This window comes from Papio anubis, chromosome X (assembly GCF_008728515.1).
Source record: "Papio anubis isolate 15944 chromosome X, Panubis1.0, whole genome shotgun sequence".
NCBI lineage: Eukaryota > Metazoa > Chordata > Mammalia > Primates > Cercopithecidae > Papio > Papio anubis.
The window spans coordinates 112859743-112876895 of record NC_044996.1 but is presented as its reverse complement, the minus strand read 5'-3'; the positions used below and the strand labels follow the sequence as shown (position 1 = coordinate 112876895).

General features: G+C 36.1%; 1 protein-coding gene across 1 annotated transcript in view; it reads right to left on the bottom strand.

Moving 5' to 3' along the window:
• DMD (dystrophin) overlaps positions 1-17153 on the bottom strand; it is a 2174064-nt gene that overhangs the window by 1506090 nt on the left and 650821 nt on the right. The window contains exon 16 of the mRNA XM_031660704.1: positions 11397-11576. Within this exon, the coding sequence (XP_031516564.1) occupies positions 11397-11576 (180 nt within the window). The remainder of the gene's footprint in view (positions 1-11396; positions 11577-17153) is intronic.

The window sequence follows — 17153 nt, the reverse complement described above, 5'->3', positions numbered from 1 at the left end:
ATCTCATGTTGAATTCCACCTTCAGTGTTGGAGGAAGGGCCTAATGGGAGGTGACTGAATCATGGGTGTGGACTTCCCCTTTGCTGTTCTTGTGATAGAGTTCTCATGAGATTTGTTTAAAAGTGAGTGGCACCCTTTGCCAGATCGTGGCCAGTCTGCTTCTTTAAGTGGGAGCCTGATCCATCCTCCTCACTGGGTGGGACCTCCCTGTGGGGGACTTCAGCAATTCCACCTAGGGTTCTATGGATAGAGCTCTGATCTCTCCCTGGGAAAGAGCTTCTGGGGGGAAGACCAGCTGCCATCTCTGTGGTTCTTTGAAACTAATGAGAACAAAGAGACAATGTATCAGAATCTCTGGGATGCAGTTAAAACAGTGTTAAGAGGGAAATTTATAGCACTAAATGCTCACATCAAAAAACTACAAAGATATCAAGTGAACAGCCTAACATCTCAACTAAAAGAACTAGAAAACCAAGAGCAAACAAGCAAGAAATAACCAAGATCAGAGCTGAACTGAAGGAGATAAAGACATGAAAAATCCTTCAAAAAAATAAATGAATCCAGGAGCTGATCTTTTGAAAAAAATAAAATAAAATAAAAATAAAAAAGATAGACTTCTGGCTAGACTAATGAAGATCAAAAGAGAAGAATCAAATAAACACAATCAAAAATTAGAAGAGGAATATCACCAATGATTCTAGAGAAATACAAAGAACCATCAGGGAATACTATAAACACCTCTATGCACATAAACTAGAAAACCTAGAGGAAATGGATAAATTATTGAACACATATACCCACCCAAGACTGAATTATAAAGAAACTGAATCACTGAACAGATCAATAATCAGCTCTGAAATTGAGGCAGTAATAAATATCCTACCAACCAAAAAAAGCCCAGGTCCAGAAAGGATCATAGCTGAATTCTACCAGTGGTACAAAGAGCTGGTACCATTTCTACTGAAACTATTCAAAAAATTGAAAAGAAGTGACTTTTCTCTAACTTATATGATGAGGTCAGCATTATCCTGATCCCAAAACCTGGCAGAGATAAAAAAGAAAAGAAAGAAAGAAAAGGAAATTTTGGGCTAGTATCCTTGATGAACACTCATGCAAAAGTTTTCAATACAACACTGGCAAACCGAATCCAGCAGCATATCAAAAAGCTTATCTACCACAATTAAGTTGGTTTCATCCCTAGCATGCAAGGTTCGTTTAACACATGCAAATCAATACATGTGATTCATCACAAACAGAACTAAAGACAAAAACCACATGACTATCTCAATAGGCACGAAAAAGGTATTTAATAAAATTCAATATCCCTTAATGTTAAAAATTCTCAATAAACTAGGTATTGAAGGAACATACCTCAAAACACTAAGAGCCATAAATTATAAACCCACAACCAATATCCTACTGAATGGGCAAAAGCTAGAACCATTCCCCCTGAAAACTTGCACAAGACAAGGATGCCATCTCTCACCATTCTTATTCAACATAGTATTGGAAGTTCTGGTCAGGGCAATCAGGGAGGAGAAAGAAAGGGTATTCACATAGGAAGAGAGGAAGTCAAATTATCTTTGTATGCAGATGACATGATTATATATCCAGAAAACCCTATCGTCTCAGCCCAAAAGCTAAGACTTCAAACTTTACTACAAGGCCACAGTAACCAGAAGAGCAGGGTACTGGTACAAGGACAGACATATAGACCAATGGAACAGAATAGAGAACTCAGAAATAACACTACACACCTACAACCATCTGATCTTCGACAAACCTGAGAAAACAAGCAATGGGGAAAGGACTCCCTATTTAATACGTAGTCTTGGGAGAGCTGGATAGCCCTATGCAGAAAACTGAAACTGGACCTCTTCCTTACAACCTATACAAAAATTAACTCAAGATAGATTAAAGACTTAAATGCAAAACCTAAAACAATAAAAACCCTAGAAGAAAACCTAGGCAATAAAATTCAGGACATAGGCATGGGCAAAGATTTCATGAGGAAAATGCCAAAACAACTGCAACAAAAGCAAAAATTGACCAAATGGGATCTAATTAAACTAAATAACTTCTGCACAGCAAAAGAAACTACCATCAGAGTAAACAGACAACCTACAGAATGGAAGAAAATTTCTGACATCTATCCATCTGGCCATGGTCCAGAGTCTACAAGGAACTTAAACAAATTTACAAGAAAAAAACAATCTCATTAAAAAGCAGGCAAAAGACATGAACAAACATTTCTCAAAAGAAGACATACATGTGACCAAAAAAACATATGAAAGAAAACTCAACATCACTGATCATTAGAGAAATGTAAATCAAAACCACAATGAGATACCATCTCACAACAGTCAGAATGGCTATAATTAAGAAGTCAAAAAACAATAGATGCTGGTGAGGTTGTGGAGAAAAGGGAAAGCTTTTACACTGTTGGTGGCAGTGTAAATTAGCTCAACCCTTATGGAAGATAATGCAGAGATTTCTCAAAGACCTAGAGGCAGAAAGACCATTTAACCCAGCAATCCCATTACTGGGTATATACCCAAAGAATATAAATCATTCCATTATAAAGATATATGCATGTGTATGTTCATTGCAACACTATACACAATAGCAAAGACATGGAATCAACCTAAACGCTCATCAATGATAGACTGGATAAAGAAAATGTGGTACGTAGACACCATGAAATACTATACTGCCATAAACAGGAATGACTCAATTAAACCTCTTTTCTTCATAAATTACCCAGTTTCAGGTATGTCTTTATAGCAGTGCAAGAACAGGCTAAAAATTTTCCCTTTTATTTTAGACTGACATTCTTAATTGCAACTTTTAACTTTCCATTTAATTATTTACATATTATTGCCTTTGTAAGTTCTTTGTTATGCTGGGGTAAGAGATTTCGACTTCTTGCCTTTTGAGATATTCTAGTATTTGAATATTTAGATACTTACTAGAAAGATACAAGCTGTAAAGTATTAGTTACCTAATCTAGCATAACATTTTTTTTTTTTTGAAAATACTAATACTTGCAATAACAGGTACCAATTATGAAGCATTTTACATTATCCAGGCATTACAATAAGTCTTTTGAATTGATTATCTTATTCAAAAGATCTAGAATACTCCCTTGTTATGCTGTAAAGCCTTCATAAACGGTAGCTATTATTACCTCACAATGACCCTAAGAGTAAGTACTAATATTAATCCTATTTTATAGATGAAAGTGACCTTGTTTAGGCAGATAAAATTTTTCAGTAGCAAAGCATATAAATCCAAGTCTGATTGTTCATTCATCCCATTCTTATCAGCTAGGCTCACTTGCTCCTACACTTGTACACTTTTTTAAATGGTGGTTTCCTTTTAAGTGGTGTGTGTTTGTATGCATACACATACATACATAAATTCAGAATATTGAAATTGTAAACAGTGACATGTCATAAGTATTATATAGGAAGAGTTACTGAATGTTAAATATGTTTGGCTCTTGACATGCTATATTGAAATCTGTGCAAAATTAGTCAAATTACACTATACACACACAATCAGGTTGACAATTGTAGATCAAGGTTTTTCATTACGTTGTTTGTACATATATGTAACTCTTTGCAGTGATCAATGAGTTTTAATGGAGATGGAGGAATTGTACTTCTACAGTTTAAAACATACTGCATAATCATAGCAACAGCTTTAGATAATAATTGATAGCCATGCTTAAAAACCAACTCCACAGGCATGGTAGCACAAGGCACAAAAATCTGGTCAAGATTTGCATCTCTAAGAAAAAGAAAATATTTATATGTTGAACTTTGGGAGAATCCTTGGGCAAAAGATCAGGTGGTCACAAAGAAAGCTGAGTTACCAATGACAAGGATGTAAAATGCTTTATCTTATGAAGTATGGAGGACTTCCCATAACTGAATGTAGTATACAATGAGTGCCAAAGTTCATGAGAATAGCCTGGTAATTTTACTATTAATTATTGTCTTGATACTGATAATAAGGGAATAAAACTTCTTGAATAAGTACTGACATTGGAATCATGAGGAAAATTACTGTCAAATACTTAGAAGACATCACAAGTCATTCGTTTATTTGAAATAAATATTATATGATGATTAAGAAGGTTTATTCTGTAAAATTGTCTGATTTAATGTATTTTGTTACTCATTTTACATTGTCTTTAGTACAGATTGTATCAGAAGGAAGAGATGTATGTTGTCTTCTGGATACATATTAAATACAGAATTTGAGCAACCGTGTGAATTAATTGCACCTGCAAAAATTCTAAAGCAATGAAATTTCTTTTTTTCTGATCCATCTGGCTTTCCTCTACATACCATATAACACTGAAGTAATGAAACACATTCTATAATTAGGGATGGATATTATCAAGTATAGGTTTGTATTTTTGTGTTATTTCATTTTTTGTCAGGAGATAATAGGTGTGTCATATAGATGTTGAGCATTTTGTCTTTATGGTATTTTAATGACATATTCAATGAATACAGTATAATAATTGAATAAGTCTCCTTTGAAACGGGGTAGGATTTTATTATCATTATTTTCTCAGATGGAGTCTCACTCTGTCACCCAGAGTGCACTGCTGGAGTGCAGTGGCACAATCTTGGCTCACTACCTCTGCCTCCCAGGTTCAAGCAATTGTCCTGCCTCAGCCTCCTGAGTAGCTGGGACTACAGGTGCATGCCACTACGCCCAGCTAATTTTTTGGTATTTTTAGCAGAGATGGGGTTTCACTGTGTTAGCCAAGATGGTCTTGATCTCACGACCTCGTGATCCATCCACCTCAGCCTCCCAAAGAGCTGGGATTACAGGCTTGAGCCACCATGCCCGGCCATTATCATTATTTTCTAGCTGCCTCTCCACTGGACAAAGTAGGAATCTTCTTCACTAAGTACTCCAGAGTTTTACATAAAAGCAAAGAGAAACATATCCAAGACATTTAGAACTTGATGGCCACTATAGAAATCTGCCTAGGTTACCTTTCTTTTAAATTTATAAATAAAGAATGAGAGATTCCACGAGTTAACTCAGACCCAATGTATTAAATTTTTTAGTGCTTACAACATTTTATATTGTTACAGACAATGCATTTACAAGGTAAAACCTATTGCACTGATGTACAAGGCCCATTCTCAAATATCTATTTTAGTTGGAGGTAGCAAAATGATAGTTAATTTCCAAAGTTATTTGAGATGTAACTTCAAATTTTCTTTTTTCTTTTTTTTCCTGAGACGAAGTCTCGCTCTGTCATCCAGGCTGGAGTACAGTGGTATGATCTTGGCTCACTGCAACCTCCGCCTGGGTTCAAGCAATTCTCCTGCCTCAGCCTCCCAAGTAGCTGGGATTACAAGTGCCTGTCACTACGCCTGGCTAATTTTTTTTTTTTTTTTTTTTTTTTGTATTTTTAGTAGAGAGAGGGTTTCACCACGTTGACCAGGCTGGTTTCAAAATCCTGACCTCAGATGATCTGCCCGCCTTGGCCTCCCAAAGTGCTGGGATTACAAATGTGAGCCACCACCCTCAGCCAACTTCCAACTTTTCTAATAAAACCTTTAACCTGAGAAATTATCCAAAACATCTCCTGAAATTTAAGGAAGTTAATTCTATGAACTTAAATAAGAAGGAAACACAAAATAAGTGAGGTAATTTTAATTCTAGGTTTTAAAAAATCATTTTCTTTCCTTTTTATTGGCATCAGGCTTACTAGTCTTGAAAAGCTTTCAGGAAGCAATGAAAAAGGCTTTTAACTAAAAAGCCTTAGAGTATTTTTAATTAAAATTACTGGACAAAAAAGAAGAGAGGCAAACCATTTGCAACTATATCCCTCTTGTACAAAGAGGTCTACAAAATTATGCTCTGAGAATGGGTACAGCCAGAATGTGAACATAGACTATTTTATGAAGGGCTAAAATACAGGATCTTTAAAGAATGAGAATGAACTCAGAAAAGAAGAGTATGTAAAGAAATTTTCATCTTGGTATGTTTGCATATTTCTATTTGCATTTTGGATATAATGAAAAGCATTGGCTTATCATTTACAGTTACGTTTTATATTACTATTTGATAGGAGTTTTAAATCTCTCATCAGTTGCTTGCTTCGGCAGCACATATAATAAATCTCTCATCAGGATATAAATGATATAGAAAATACATGTAATTATATAATAATCATTTTCTCTTTTTGGGCATCCTTGAATGTAAGCACAAACATATCTAGCATGAACATGAACTGCCATGTACAAGAAGAGGCAAATTCTGAGCATATATATTTTATATTAAAGAGGTGCTCACAGTTGAGAATGCTGTAAAAATGGTTGTTAGCAATATAGAAAAATATTCACAAAATGAGAATGAGATATTTGAACCTTAATAAGTCATACAACTTTCCTTATCCCTAAGACAATTTACTGTACTAAAAATTCACAAAACTACAAAACCTTTAGACTCGCCTGAAAAAAAATATATGCTTACACCAAAGCAGCCAGTGTATGGTGTATAATACTTAATGTAAATTATATATTAAATATGGTAATTATAATTTATGGTATAACATGGTACTTACAATTACCATATCAAATTGTAAAGCATATGAATAATATACCCTTTCAACAGCACATGTGATTTCGGTCAAACGAGGAAAGTAATGCTTCAAATCACATAAATTCTATTTTAAAATATTAATTATAATACATTTCTTACTCTCACATTTATTAAGTTCCAGGGTACATGTACTGGATGTGCAGGTTTGTTACGTAGGTAAATGTGTGCCATGGTGGTATGCTGTACCTACTGACCCATCACATAGATATTGAGCACAGCATCCATTAGCTGTTTTTCCTGACGCTCTCCCTCCTCTCCCACCAACAGGCCCCACTGTGTGTTGTTCTCTTCCCCGTGCCCATGTGTTTCCATTGTTCAGCTCCCACTTATGAGTGAGAACACACAGTGTTTGGTTTTCTGTTTCCGCATGAGTTTGCTGAGAATAATAGTTTCCAGCTCCATCCATGTCCCTGCAAAGGACAAAATCTCATTCCTTTTTATGGCTGCATACTATTCCATGGTGTATATATACCACATTTTCTTTACCCAGTCTATAATTGATGGGCATTTGGGTTGATTCTATGTCTTTGCTATCGTGAATAGTGCTGCAATGAACATACAAACGCATGTATCTTTATAATGGGATGATTTATATTCCTTTGGGTATATGCCCAGTCAAGGCCTTGCTGGGTATTTCTGGTTCTAGTTCTTTGAGGATTCGCCACACTGTCTTCCACAATGGTTAAACTAATTTACATTCACACCAACAGTGTAAAAGCATTCCCATTTCTCTGCGACCCTGTCAGCATCTGTTGTTTCTTGACTTTTTAATAATCACCATTCTGACTGGAATGAGATGATGGGCTGAGGCTGAGATGTATGAATTGAGAGAAGTAGGCTTCAAAGGGGGGTAATAATGAACTTCCCTGAGCTAGAGGAAAATGTTCTAACCCAATGCAAAGAAGTTAACAACCATGATAAAACATAACAGGAGCTGATAACCTGAATAACCAGTTTACAGAGGAACATAAATGACCTGATGGAGATGAGAAACGCAATACGAGAACTCCAGAATGCAATCACAGTGTCAATACCTGAATAGACCAAGCAGAGGAAAGAATCTCAGAGCCTGAAGACTATCTTGCTGAAATAAGACAGGTAGACAAGATTAGAGGAAAAAAACGAGTAAAAATGAATGCACAAAACCTCTGAGAAATGTGGGATTATGTAAATTCTGAAGCAAAGATTGTTTCGGGTACCTGAAAGAGATGGGGAGAACAGGACCAAGTTGGGAATCATACTTCAGGATATCATCCGGGAGAACTTCCCCAACCTAGAAAGCCAGCCCAATATTCAAATTCAAGAAATGCCAGATACTCACTGAGAAGACCAACCCCAAGATATATAATCATAAAATTCTCCAAGGTTGAAATGAAAGAAAACATGTTAAGAGCAGCCAGAGAGAAAGGCCAGGTCACCTACAAAGGGAAGTCCATCAGATTAACAGCAGATCTCTCAGCAGAAACTCTACGAGCCAGTAGAGACTGGGGACTAATATTCAACACTGTGAAAGAAAAGAATTTCCAAGGCAGAATTTCATATCCAGACAAAGTAAACTTCCTAAGTGAAGGAGAAATAAAATCCTTTTCAGACAAGCAAATGTTGACGGAATTCGTCACTATCATATTTCACAATTATGATCAAGATAAAATATATATCGATCAGGGTTAAGGCAACTAGAAAAAATTGTGCAAATTGCAACAAGTATATTTATGAAAAATTACTGGGAAACAGGATCATTTGAGTTTTTAAAGAAGTCAATCCAGGGTATATTTGCCCTCTTTTCTCATTGTAAGCCTCCACATAGCAAGAGTCATTCTCTCTCCAACATTTAGAAACAAAGTATTTTCTATCTTCTTAGGCTACCTTCTAATCAACTTAAATACCCTCATACTTGTGTCCAGGTATTATTCAAGTCAAATCTGAGTTTGAAATGCAAGAGAGCAGCCCTCCCAGCTGATTATTTTTTTCACGTTTTGATCTCTTGCCATGCGACTGCTTCATAGGGTCAAAAATGCCTCCAAGCTTTGACCTGAATAGCAATCATACGCACAAGCAGTGTTCTTTATATGAGTACAGTTGGATGCCTTGTCATCTCCATCACGATTTCCATACCCTGCCTCACAATAGGTTTTAACCATTATAAGAACTTTGCTCATTCTTTATACTAATTATTTAAAATAATCTTTGAAACAATTGAGGGTATCATGTGAATAGTCATTAATGAAACTGATTTTTCTCCCACAATCATTATAGAAAATGCACATACAAGTGAGCTTTGTTCTTCAAAGTCACAACCTTACAGCCCATATTCTTGGAATTCTTATGTAATTTTGATCAAGGTCAATTTGACACAGATAAAAGAAAATTAGTTGCTCTTACATGACACTATTTCTCTGCTGTCTCTCTTTACCTGCTTTTAATTTCTCTTTTCCTGGGTAGCTCCATTTGTATCTTCCTGTGAGCTCAAAAACAACCAGTAAAGATTTGGATCGATCCTATGACAGCATAATTTTTGGAAAGGCAATGAGAGAAAACTGAAATATGAGTTTAAGAAAGACTCAAGCTTAGTGTTCTGGAAAACAACTTACATGATGTTAAGTCCTTTTATTTGTTTCTAGCCCACAATAGGAGCGTGTAACTGAAAATAAAATTAAAAGCAGATAGTGGGCCCGGTGTGGTGGCTCACGCCTGTAATCTCAGCACTTTGGGAGGCCGAAGTGAGAGGATCACAAGGTCAGGAGATCGAGACCATCCTGGACAACATGGTGAAACCCTGTCTCTACTAAAAATACAAAAAAATTAGCCAGGCGTGGTGGTGGGCGCCTATAGTCCCACATACTTGGGAGGCTGAGGCAGGAGGATGGTGTGAACCTGGGAGGCGGAGCTTGAAGTGAGCTGAGACTGCGCCACTGCACTCCAGCCTGGGCGACACAGTGAGACTCCATCTCAAAAAATAAAAATAAAAAAAAGCAGACAGTGAACCACAAAAAGCCCTTCAGACTAACTACATGACTTACATATCAAGCTCAACCATTTTCCCCTCAAATGCTTTCATGTCTATGCGTCCATTTTGTCTTCATTGTATCCCTATGAGCAAGTGAAGAGATATATGCTATAATGCATGTTGGACTTAATTTCATGTAAAGATGTAGAGTTTTAGGTCCTTATCATAGCTTATGGATGAGATTTTTCTGAACAAAGTGTTTAGGAATATGCATTTTAATTAGCTCCTCAGGCGGCTACTATGCAGACTCAAGTTTGAGAACCACTGCATGCAATGCAAATGAACTAGAACACGACCTGTGGTTAACTGTTACAGCTCCATAAACATATCCCTTAAAAAGGATGCATGTCAAAATAACTTTCTTTATCAAATAATGACAATCTTTCTTAACATGGCAACTGACCATTCTATGGCAGCAATAATCTACAGAAGTAATGGGTACATATGGGAATAATGTTAACGTTGGGTTAAAAAGTATTAAATTGACTAAAGTCTCATGTATTTATTACATAAATACCAATGTATTTTAAAGAAGCCATGGGCAGATCACATAAAATTGGAGGAATGACAATACAGTAGTAAAATTATTATTAGATCAATTAATTGCTAAAGTATGTTTAATGGAAAACAAATGGAGTTTTTATTATCTAATGATTGTGTGGGAAATTATTACAATTTATATTCATATTTCTTCAAATTATTTTTTTAAATATCAAATTGGATTAAAAGTAACATTGAACTGTGATTGAACATCATATAGGCTGGTTTATTATGCTGTCTTAAATTTTATTCCTGGAGGCAATACTACAAACTTCATGTCTTCAAAAGGCATTTCCTAAGTGCTACTTATCAGATGTCAATTCTCAAGAAAACAAATTTCGTGTGCTTGTCTCACAATAGAGGAAGTATATGCCTAAAATCTATTGAATATGGAAGTGTATGCATGTGCATTGAGCTATGAATTGTGATTAAAGTTATTCCTTATAATGCCAGACTATGTGGCAGAATATGTTAAATACTATTATATATCATGTTTATATCTTGAATGACTACTCATTATTCTACCATCCAATTATATAAGACAAGAAGAGGTTCAGCTTTTAACAATACCCCATTTTAGTGATTAAATTTTTAAAAATTATTATAATAAAACCACATACCCCAAATGTAGCTGAGATGTTTTCATAATCTACAGCCCATATGTGTTAGTATAACTAAGCCACATTCATGATTTTATGAAATCAGCAGTCTATGGCAGAAAAGGTACAACAGCCAGATAATTAACTGCACTAATAAAAAACTTTCCAAGAAATCAAAGGACCTGAACCCTAGTCCTCCTACCACTAACTTGTCTTGAAAAATTTACTTTTCTTCCCTAAGTTTCATTTTTCTCAAGAGTAAAATGGAGTTGGCTAATGGTCCTAGTGGTTCCAGCAATCTCTGATTTGGGGTTAGATGGTGATGATACAGTTTCCCAGCATTTTGTTCACCTGCTCTAAGTCACTCAGTTCCCCATTACTATTGGGCTGGAAGAAATTCACTCTAGGGCAGTAACAAGTTCAGTTAATTAGTACTCTTCCTCCTCAGCATTCTCCAACAAGAAGACAGGCAAAAGAATCATGTTTTTATTTAACTAAACACAGGGTAAAAACTAATCTGGTTGCTTCTTTTGTAGGGTTATAATGCTACTCTCTTAATACAGGTTTAAAAAATCTCTGAGATCATCTGTAGCATAATTGGTATCACTAACCTGTGCTGTACTCTTTTCAAGTTTTTGGACTAAATTATCCCAACACCGGGCAAAGTTTTCCAGCCATGCTTCCATCTTTTGGGTCACTGACTTATTCTTCAGTGTTGAAAGAAGATCTTGTTTGAGTGAATAAAGTTTGTCCATGGATTGCTTTTTCTTTTCTAGATCTGCTTTTAAAACCTGTTAAAACAAGAAAGATCACAGAATAAACCTGGGTTACATTTTATACACCACTATAGTTCAATCTGCTTTTGCATGTATTTGCCCATTTGTACAGATAAGAAAATATTTCAATCGTGCCTGCAAAGGATCAAAAGTTCAGAAAAATATAGGTAGAAAGTTATAATCTATCTAATTTTCCCAAGAAGTTTGAAGAGAAAGGAAAGTCAGATGTAGAATAAAGACCTACTAGAGGCAATTAAGAGCTACCTTAAAATATTTGAAGAACATCCAAGTGAAAAGGTAATATTGCTTCAAAAGGCAAAACAGAGATCAACATGTGGAATTTGGAAGGCATGGCTTTTGGATTTCCCCTTAATTCCTGACAGAATTCAAATGAAAACTGACAATCAGGTACCAGGAGTACTGAAGAAAAGCTAGTGAGTTGAGAAAATGAGAATGGCTAAGGAAGCTTGCCATTCTGAAATGCTATGATTATTTGGATAAAATTACAATATTATTGTTTCCACCATTTTAACATTCTGTTCACCATTTAGAGATAAAAATCTCATTATGTGATTTACTGACCTTAAAATTTTCGTAGCATCCATTAATCAATTAACATCTGGTTATTTGAGTAATTATTTTTTAAAACTAATTGTAGAGCCCATTAAGTAAAAGAACTAAGTCGCTGGGCATGACATAAATCCTTCAGCATCTCTTTTCAGGTTTTGTAAATACTTAGGTGTCTTATGAAACAGTTTTTATGCCATTTATGTTTCCAAAGTTCCTGTGAGCTGTGGAGGGTTACAAACTCCCTATGGTTGATTTGAAAGGAATAAGTGGTTTATGTGAAATCAGTAAATCAGGGCAGTTTTTTTACTTGACTCAGTAACGTTGCCTGGCACACGGAGAAATTCAATTCCTGGGTACTAAACATTACTCCCCAACTTAATTTGTAAACAAAAAACAAGAAGGAAGAGAAATAAAGGAGAAAATTATCTTACAGTCACTTAACAACACCATATTTAGCAGCAAATACAATGAATATAAACCGTGATACCTGTCTTTCTGAAACAAATCCAAGTTTATTTAAGAGCTAACATAACATACAGCATAGAAATTGTCATGAAACAGATGCACCAATTACTCATGAACCAAAGTGCCCCCAACCTAGAGCAGTCAATACACCTTCCTGAAAAGGACAATCTAAGTAGTCCATTTTGGTACGCCACCAGCATTGATAGCTCTGAACTGCAGAATGCTCTAGTGTCTCCTCCAATTAGTTTGTCTTTTACTCAGAATCTGCTTCACCTGGTGTATGTTATAGTTCAGTCTTCATGCCATTTTTAAGGGGAAATGAAGTGAAATTTAAATTTCATTTCAAATTTTTCCTTAACAATGACTTCAGTATTTTTCTGAGCTTGAAATAATAGACCAAAATACAAATTAAGATATTATACATTGAATTCATATCACAATAAAACTCATGGTGTGGGGGTTTAGCAATAGATAGGTGCCTTTTTTTTTTTTTTTTTTTTTTGAGTTGGGGGAGTCTCACTCTGTCGGGCAGGCTGGAGTGCAGTGGCGTGATCTCAGCTCACTGTAGCCTCTGTCTCCCAGGTTCAAGCAATTCTCCTATGTCAGTCTCGTGAGTAGCTGGCATTACAGGCACATGCCACAACGCCCAGCTAATTTTTCATATTTTTAGTAGAGACAGGGGTCTCACCATGTTGGCCTGATTGGTCTCAAACTCCTGACCTCAAGTGATCCACCCGCCTTGGCCTCCCAACGTGCTGGGATTACAGACATGAGCCACCGTACCGGCCCAATAGATAGGTTTTGCATATTCATTTTGTTTAATTCACATGTTAGCTTTCCATTAAATTTAAGTGAATATTTGCATTAGTACTAGAACAAAGGTTTATGCTACCTCTCTCAAGCTGAGAGCCATATTTGAATTTCAATTTCAATGTATATTCCTCCAGTTACATTATACAGTGTCATTTTCCTTTTTTTTTTTTTAACTACAGAAAGAGGCACAATATAAAGACAAAAATTTAAAAATAAAAAAAAATTATGTAAGTACAATCCTCTTTGGCTTACTTTCTCAGACTGTAAGAAACTATTTTAAATAGCCATATGTATAAGGCTAAAGGGTCTACCCATTATTTAAACAAAGTATGTAATGATCTGGAAACATGTCAGGAGTGTTGTAAGCCTCCTGTTTTAATATTAAGTCAAATGAAGAAACATTTGGTAAGCATTACAAAAATGAAAGTCACCATTAAAAACAAAATTAGAGGTGGTGGCTCACATCTATAATCTCAGCACTTTCGGAGGCTGAGGCGGGCAGATCACGAGGTCAGGAGTTCGAGACCAGCCTGGTCAACATAGAGAAACCCTGTCTCTACTAAAAATACAAAAATTAGCTGGGCATGTTAGTGCATGCCTGTAGTCCTAGCTACTCAGGAGGCTGAGGCAAGAGAATCGCTTGAACCAGGGAGGTAGAGGTTGCCCTGAGGCAAGATCGTACCACTGCACTCCAGCCTGGGCAACAGAGCGAGACTCCATCTCCAAAAAGAAAAAAAAAAAAAAATCCAATTAAGAAAAGTGCACTCAAGGTAAAGTAAAACCAATGTTATAATTACATTGTGTGATTACTGAATAAATGAATTTTTATATGTCTATATGACAAAAACACTGAACCCAGACTTCTACCTAATAAATTTTAGATATGCGTTTCAAAAATGATGATGGCAGCTCAGTTATTTGGTCTCAGTTTCTCTCTCTCTTTCTATCTTTCAGTAGTCATTTCCTGGTTCCAGAAGAACTCCCCCAGGATTAACAGAGGGAGGAAAAGAAAGAAACTCCATGATGGTGCCAGACACATTAGATCATAGAATTCATTAGAATTACCTTGTCCTGTCTCTCCATTGATGCTGGCTCTTTTAAGCTTAGGTCTTACATGTGCATATTAAATAACTATGATTCGTTACTAATGATTGCATAAAATGTGTATTTCTACATATCAATAATTAACCATAGGTCTATGAGTGCCAGAGACCCATAGTGCTCTAGAAAATTCAGGTGGCAAAAATTCAGGAAGATCTAGAAAATGTGTACAAAGCAAAGGCCAGTGGAGATAGTAAAAGAAGAAATATATTTTATTTTTATAGAAGCCAGGCATGTGGACCTACCTCCAAGGTAGGCAGGAAGGTACAGTCAATAAATCAGACTGGGTGAGCAGTGGATATGGAGAAGAGACAGATAAGCTGTTCAAGATGATTTGAAGTGAAAAGATAATGCATCATTACGAAAGGCCTAGGAAACCTTCATCTCACTCTCATCAGCAATATGCATAAGAGAATAATGCCAAGACAATTTCTCCTATATTGTCAAAATTGAGTTTTGCACCTATATTATGTGTAGTTACTTATCTATATGTAAGATGTACTCCAATTCATTCTAATCACCAATTGTACTTTGGGAGGTTGATTACAGAGGTTCTCATCTTGAAAGAACACCAGAATTACCTGAAAGGCTTGTTAGAATGCAGATGACTAGGCTCTACTTCCAGAGTTTCTAAATCATTGGTCTGAAGATGACCTAACAATGTACATTCCTAAAATTTCCTTGATACTGATGCTGCCGGTTGGGGGAACACATTTTGAGAAGCATTGCTTCTGTCTGAATGGCCATCCCAGCAGTTGAGGTAAAGGTAGCAAGTCAAACAGCACTGTCAACAGGAACTTGCTCAGTTACCATAAGCACACTTCATCCATGTCCCTTGATCCCACAGCCATTTAAGAGTATCTTCAATTCCCAAGTACTTCTGTAGCCCTTATATGGCATACTCTCTTGGATCACCCTGCTTCCCCAGAGCTGTCTTTACCTGGCAAACACCAACAGTCCCCCAAGCAGCAATACACTTACTCAGGAACAGATTTCTTCTTGACTCAGATCTTCCCATGATAATTTACATGATTCTACAAGTCTTATAATTCACCTCATAAAAGCTACTGTTTCTTGTTTCCCTTCATTTTTTATTCCTGACGCCAAATCAGTTTAAAACTTAAATCAGTTTTGATTATATAAAATAAGAGATCTACATGATTTGGACACTAATCCCAAAGATCTAGAGCAAATTAAATGTCATAATCCCCACCTCCCACCCCAACGGTAAGGAGGAGATAATCCCGTGGGTTATTAGTGATAGTATTTCAAAACAAATTATACTTATTGTAAAGAAAAGAGAGTTTTTAGCACAGTGTATCTATACCTAGACATGTAGTGAAAACTGGTGACAGATGGTACCTGTTTTGGGTCTCAGATTGTGACATATTTTAATGAACATTAAATTCTTATTCACTGCCTGAGTCAGCAGGGGAATTTTACCTCAAATTCTAGACCACCTGTCAGGTTTTGTTAATTGGCTTAAACTATCAAATGACAAGACCTATAGAAAACATATTTTCTCTTTGTTCACAAGCAAGGTGACATAATACAGTTTTTAAACCTATTGGAAAATTATTGAGACTTTGTTAAAAGAGCATTTGTATGGCCCTGAGGCTAGCCAAGATTTCTGCTCACAAAAATGTTAACATAGAGGCACATTATTGTTAGAAATGACAGTTCTCAGTTGCAGTTATTTTTTCCAAGGAATCAACTGACATGAGGAGTACTGAAATAGACTGAAAGACCTGGACCTGAGTCTGAATGTCTTAGTGTTCATTTTAAGTCTGATACTAATGTTGTAGGATACAGGTCCTGTGTTTTTTCTTGATCTCGATTTTCTTTTGGAAATAACCTGAGTAGCTGTTCCTAATGAACTTTAGATGTGCAATTAGACTGAAGAAACACTAGATGAGATGCAAAATCTCATCTAGCTTTAACATATTTGGATTTTGTCAGTTTGTGGCTTCCTAAGAACAACTTTCTTGATTGGTAAATCTAGTCAACAATATATGTAGGAACTTTCACTAGATATTGAGATTTGGAATTTATCATCATGTAAAATAACTGTACTATTCTGGCATGTGGTACTTTCCAAAGGTGGCTGTAAAATATCCTCATCTCAGATGCTTTGCTATAACTTGATCTTGGTGCTTCTCCAGGAGGAAATGAAACCTAATTCTTTTTCCTTGAATCTGGGCAGGCTTGTGACTTTTTCAACCCACAGAATATGATTGACCATCACCGTTATGATTGACTGTCTGAAGCACATGGTTCTGTATTTAACTAGCAATATATCTTGGCTCCTAATCAGAGGGCATGAATGCATTTTGATAATCAGTGGTCACTCACTTATTTACTGCAAGGATTCATATTTTACCTGAGAAGAACAATGTTTGTAAGGTATATTCTGCTTTAAGGAGATGTAATCCATGCATCCATTCCTCTAGATATGATAGAATCCATCAGCAATTTATCCTCTCCTCTCTGTGGCATGTGACAGCGTATATCACTTCCTACTTTTTTGAAGTATTTATTCTCCTCATTTTTGTGATACCACTTTCCCCCTGTGGTATTTGCTCAATCTTTTGGTTAACATCTTGTCCTCTGTCTACTCCTTGACTGTAGACATTCCCCCTGGAA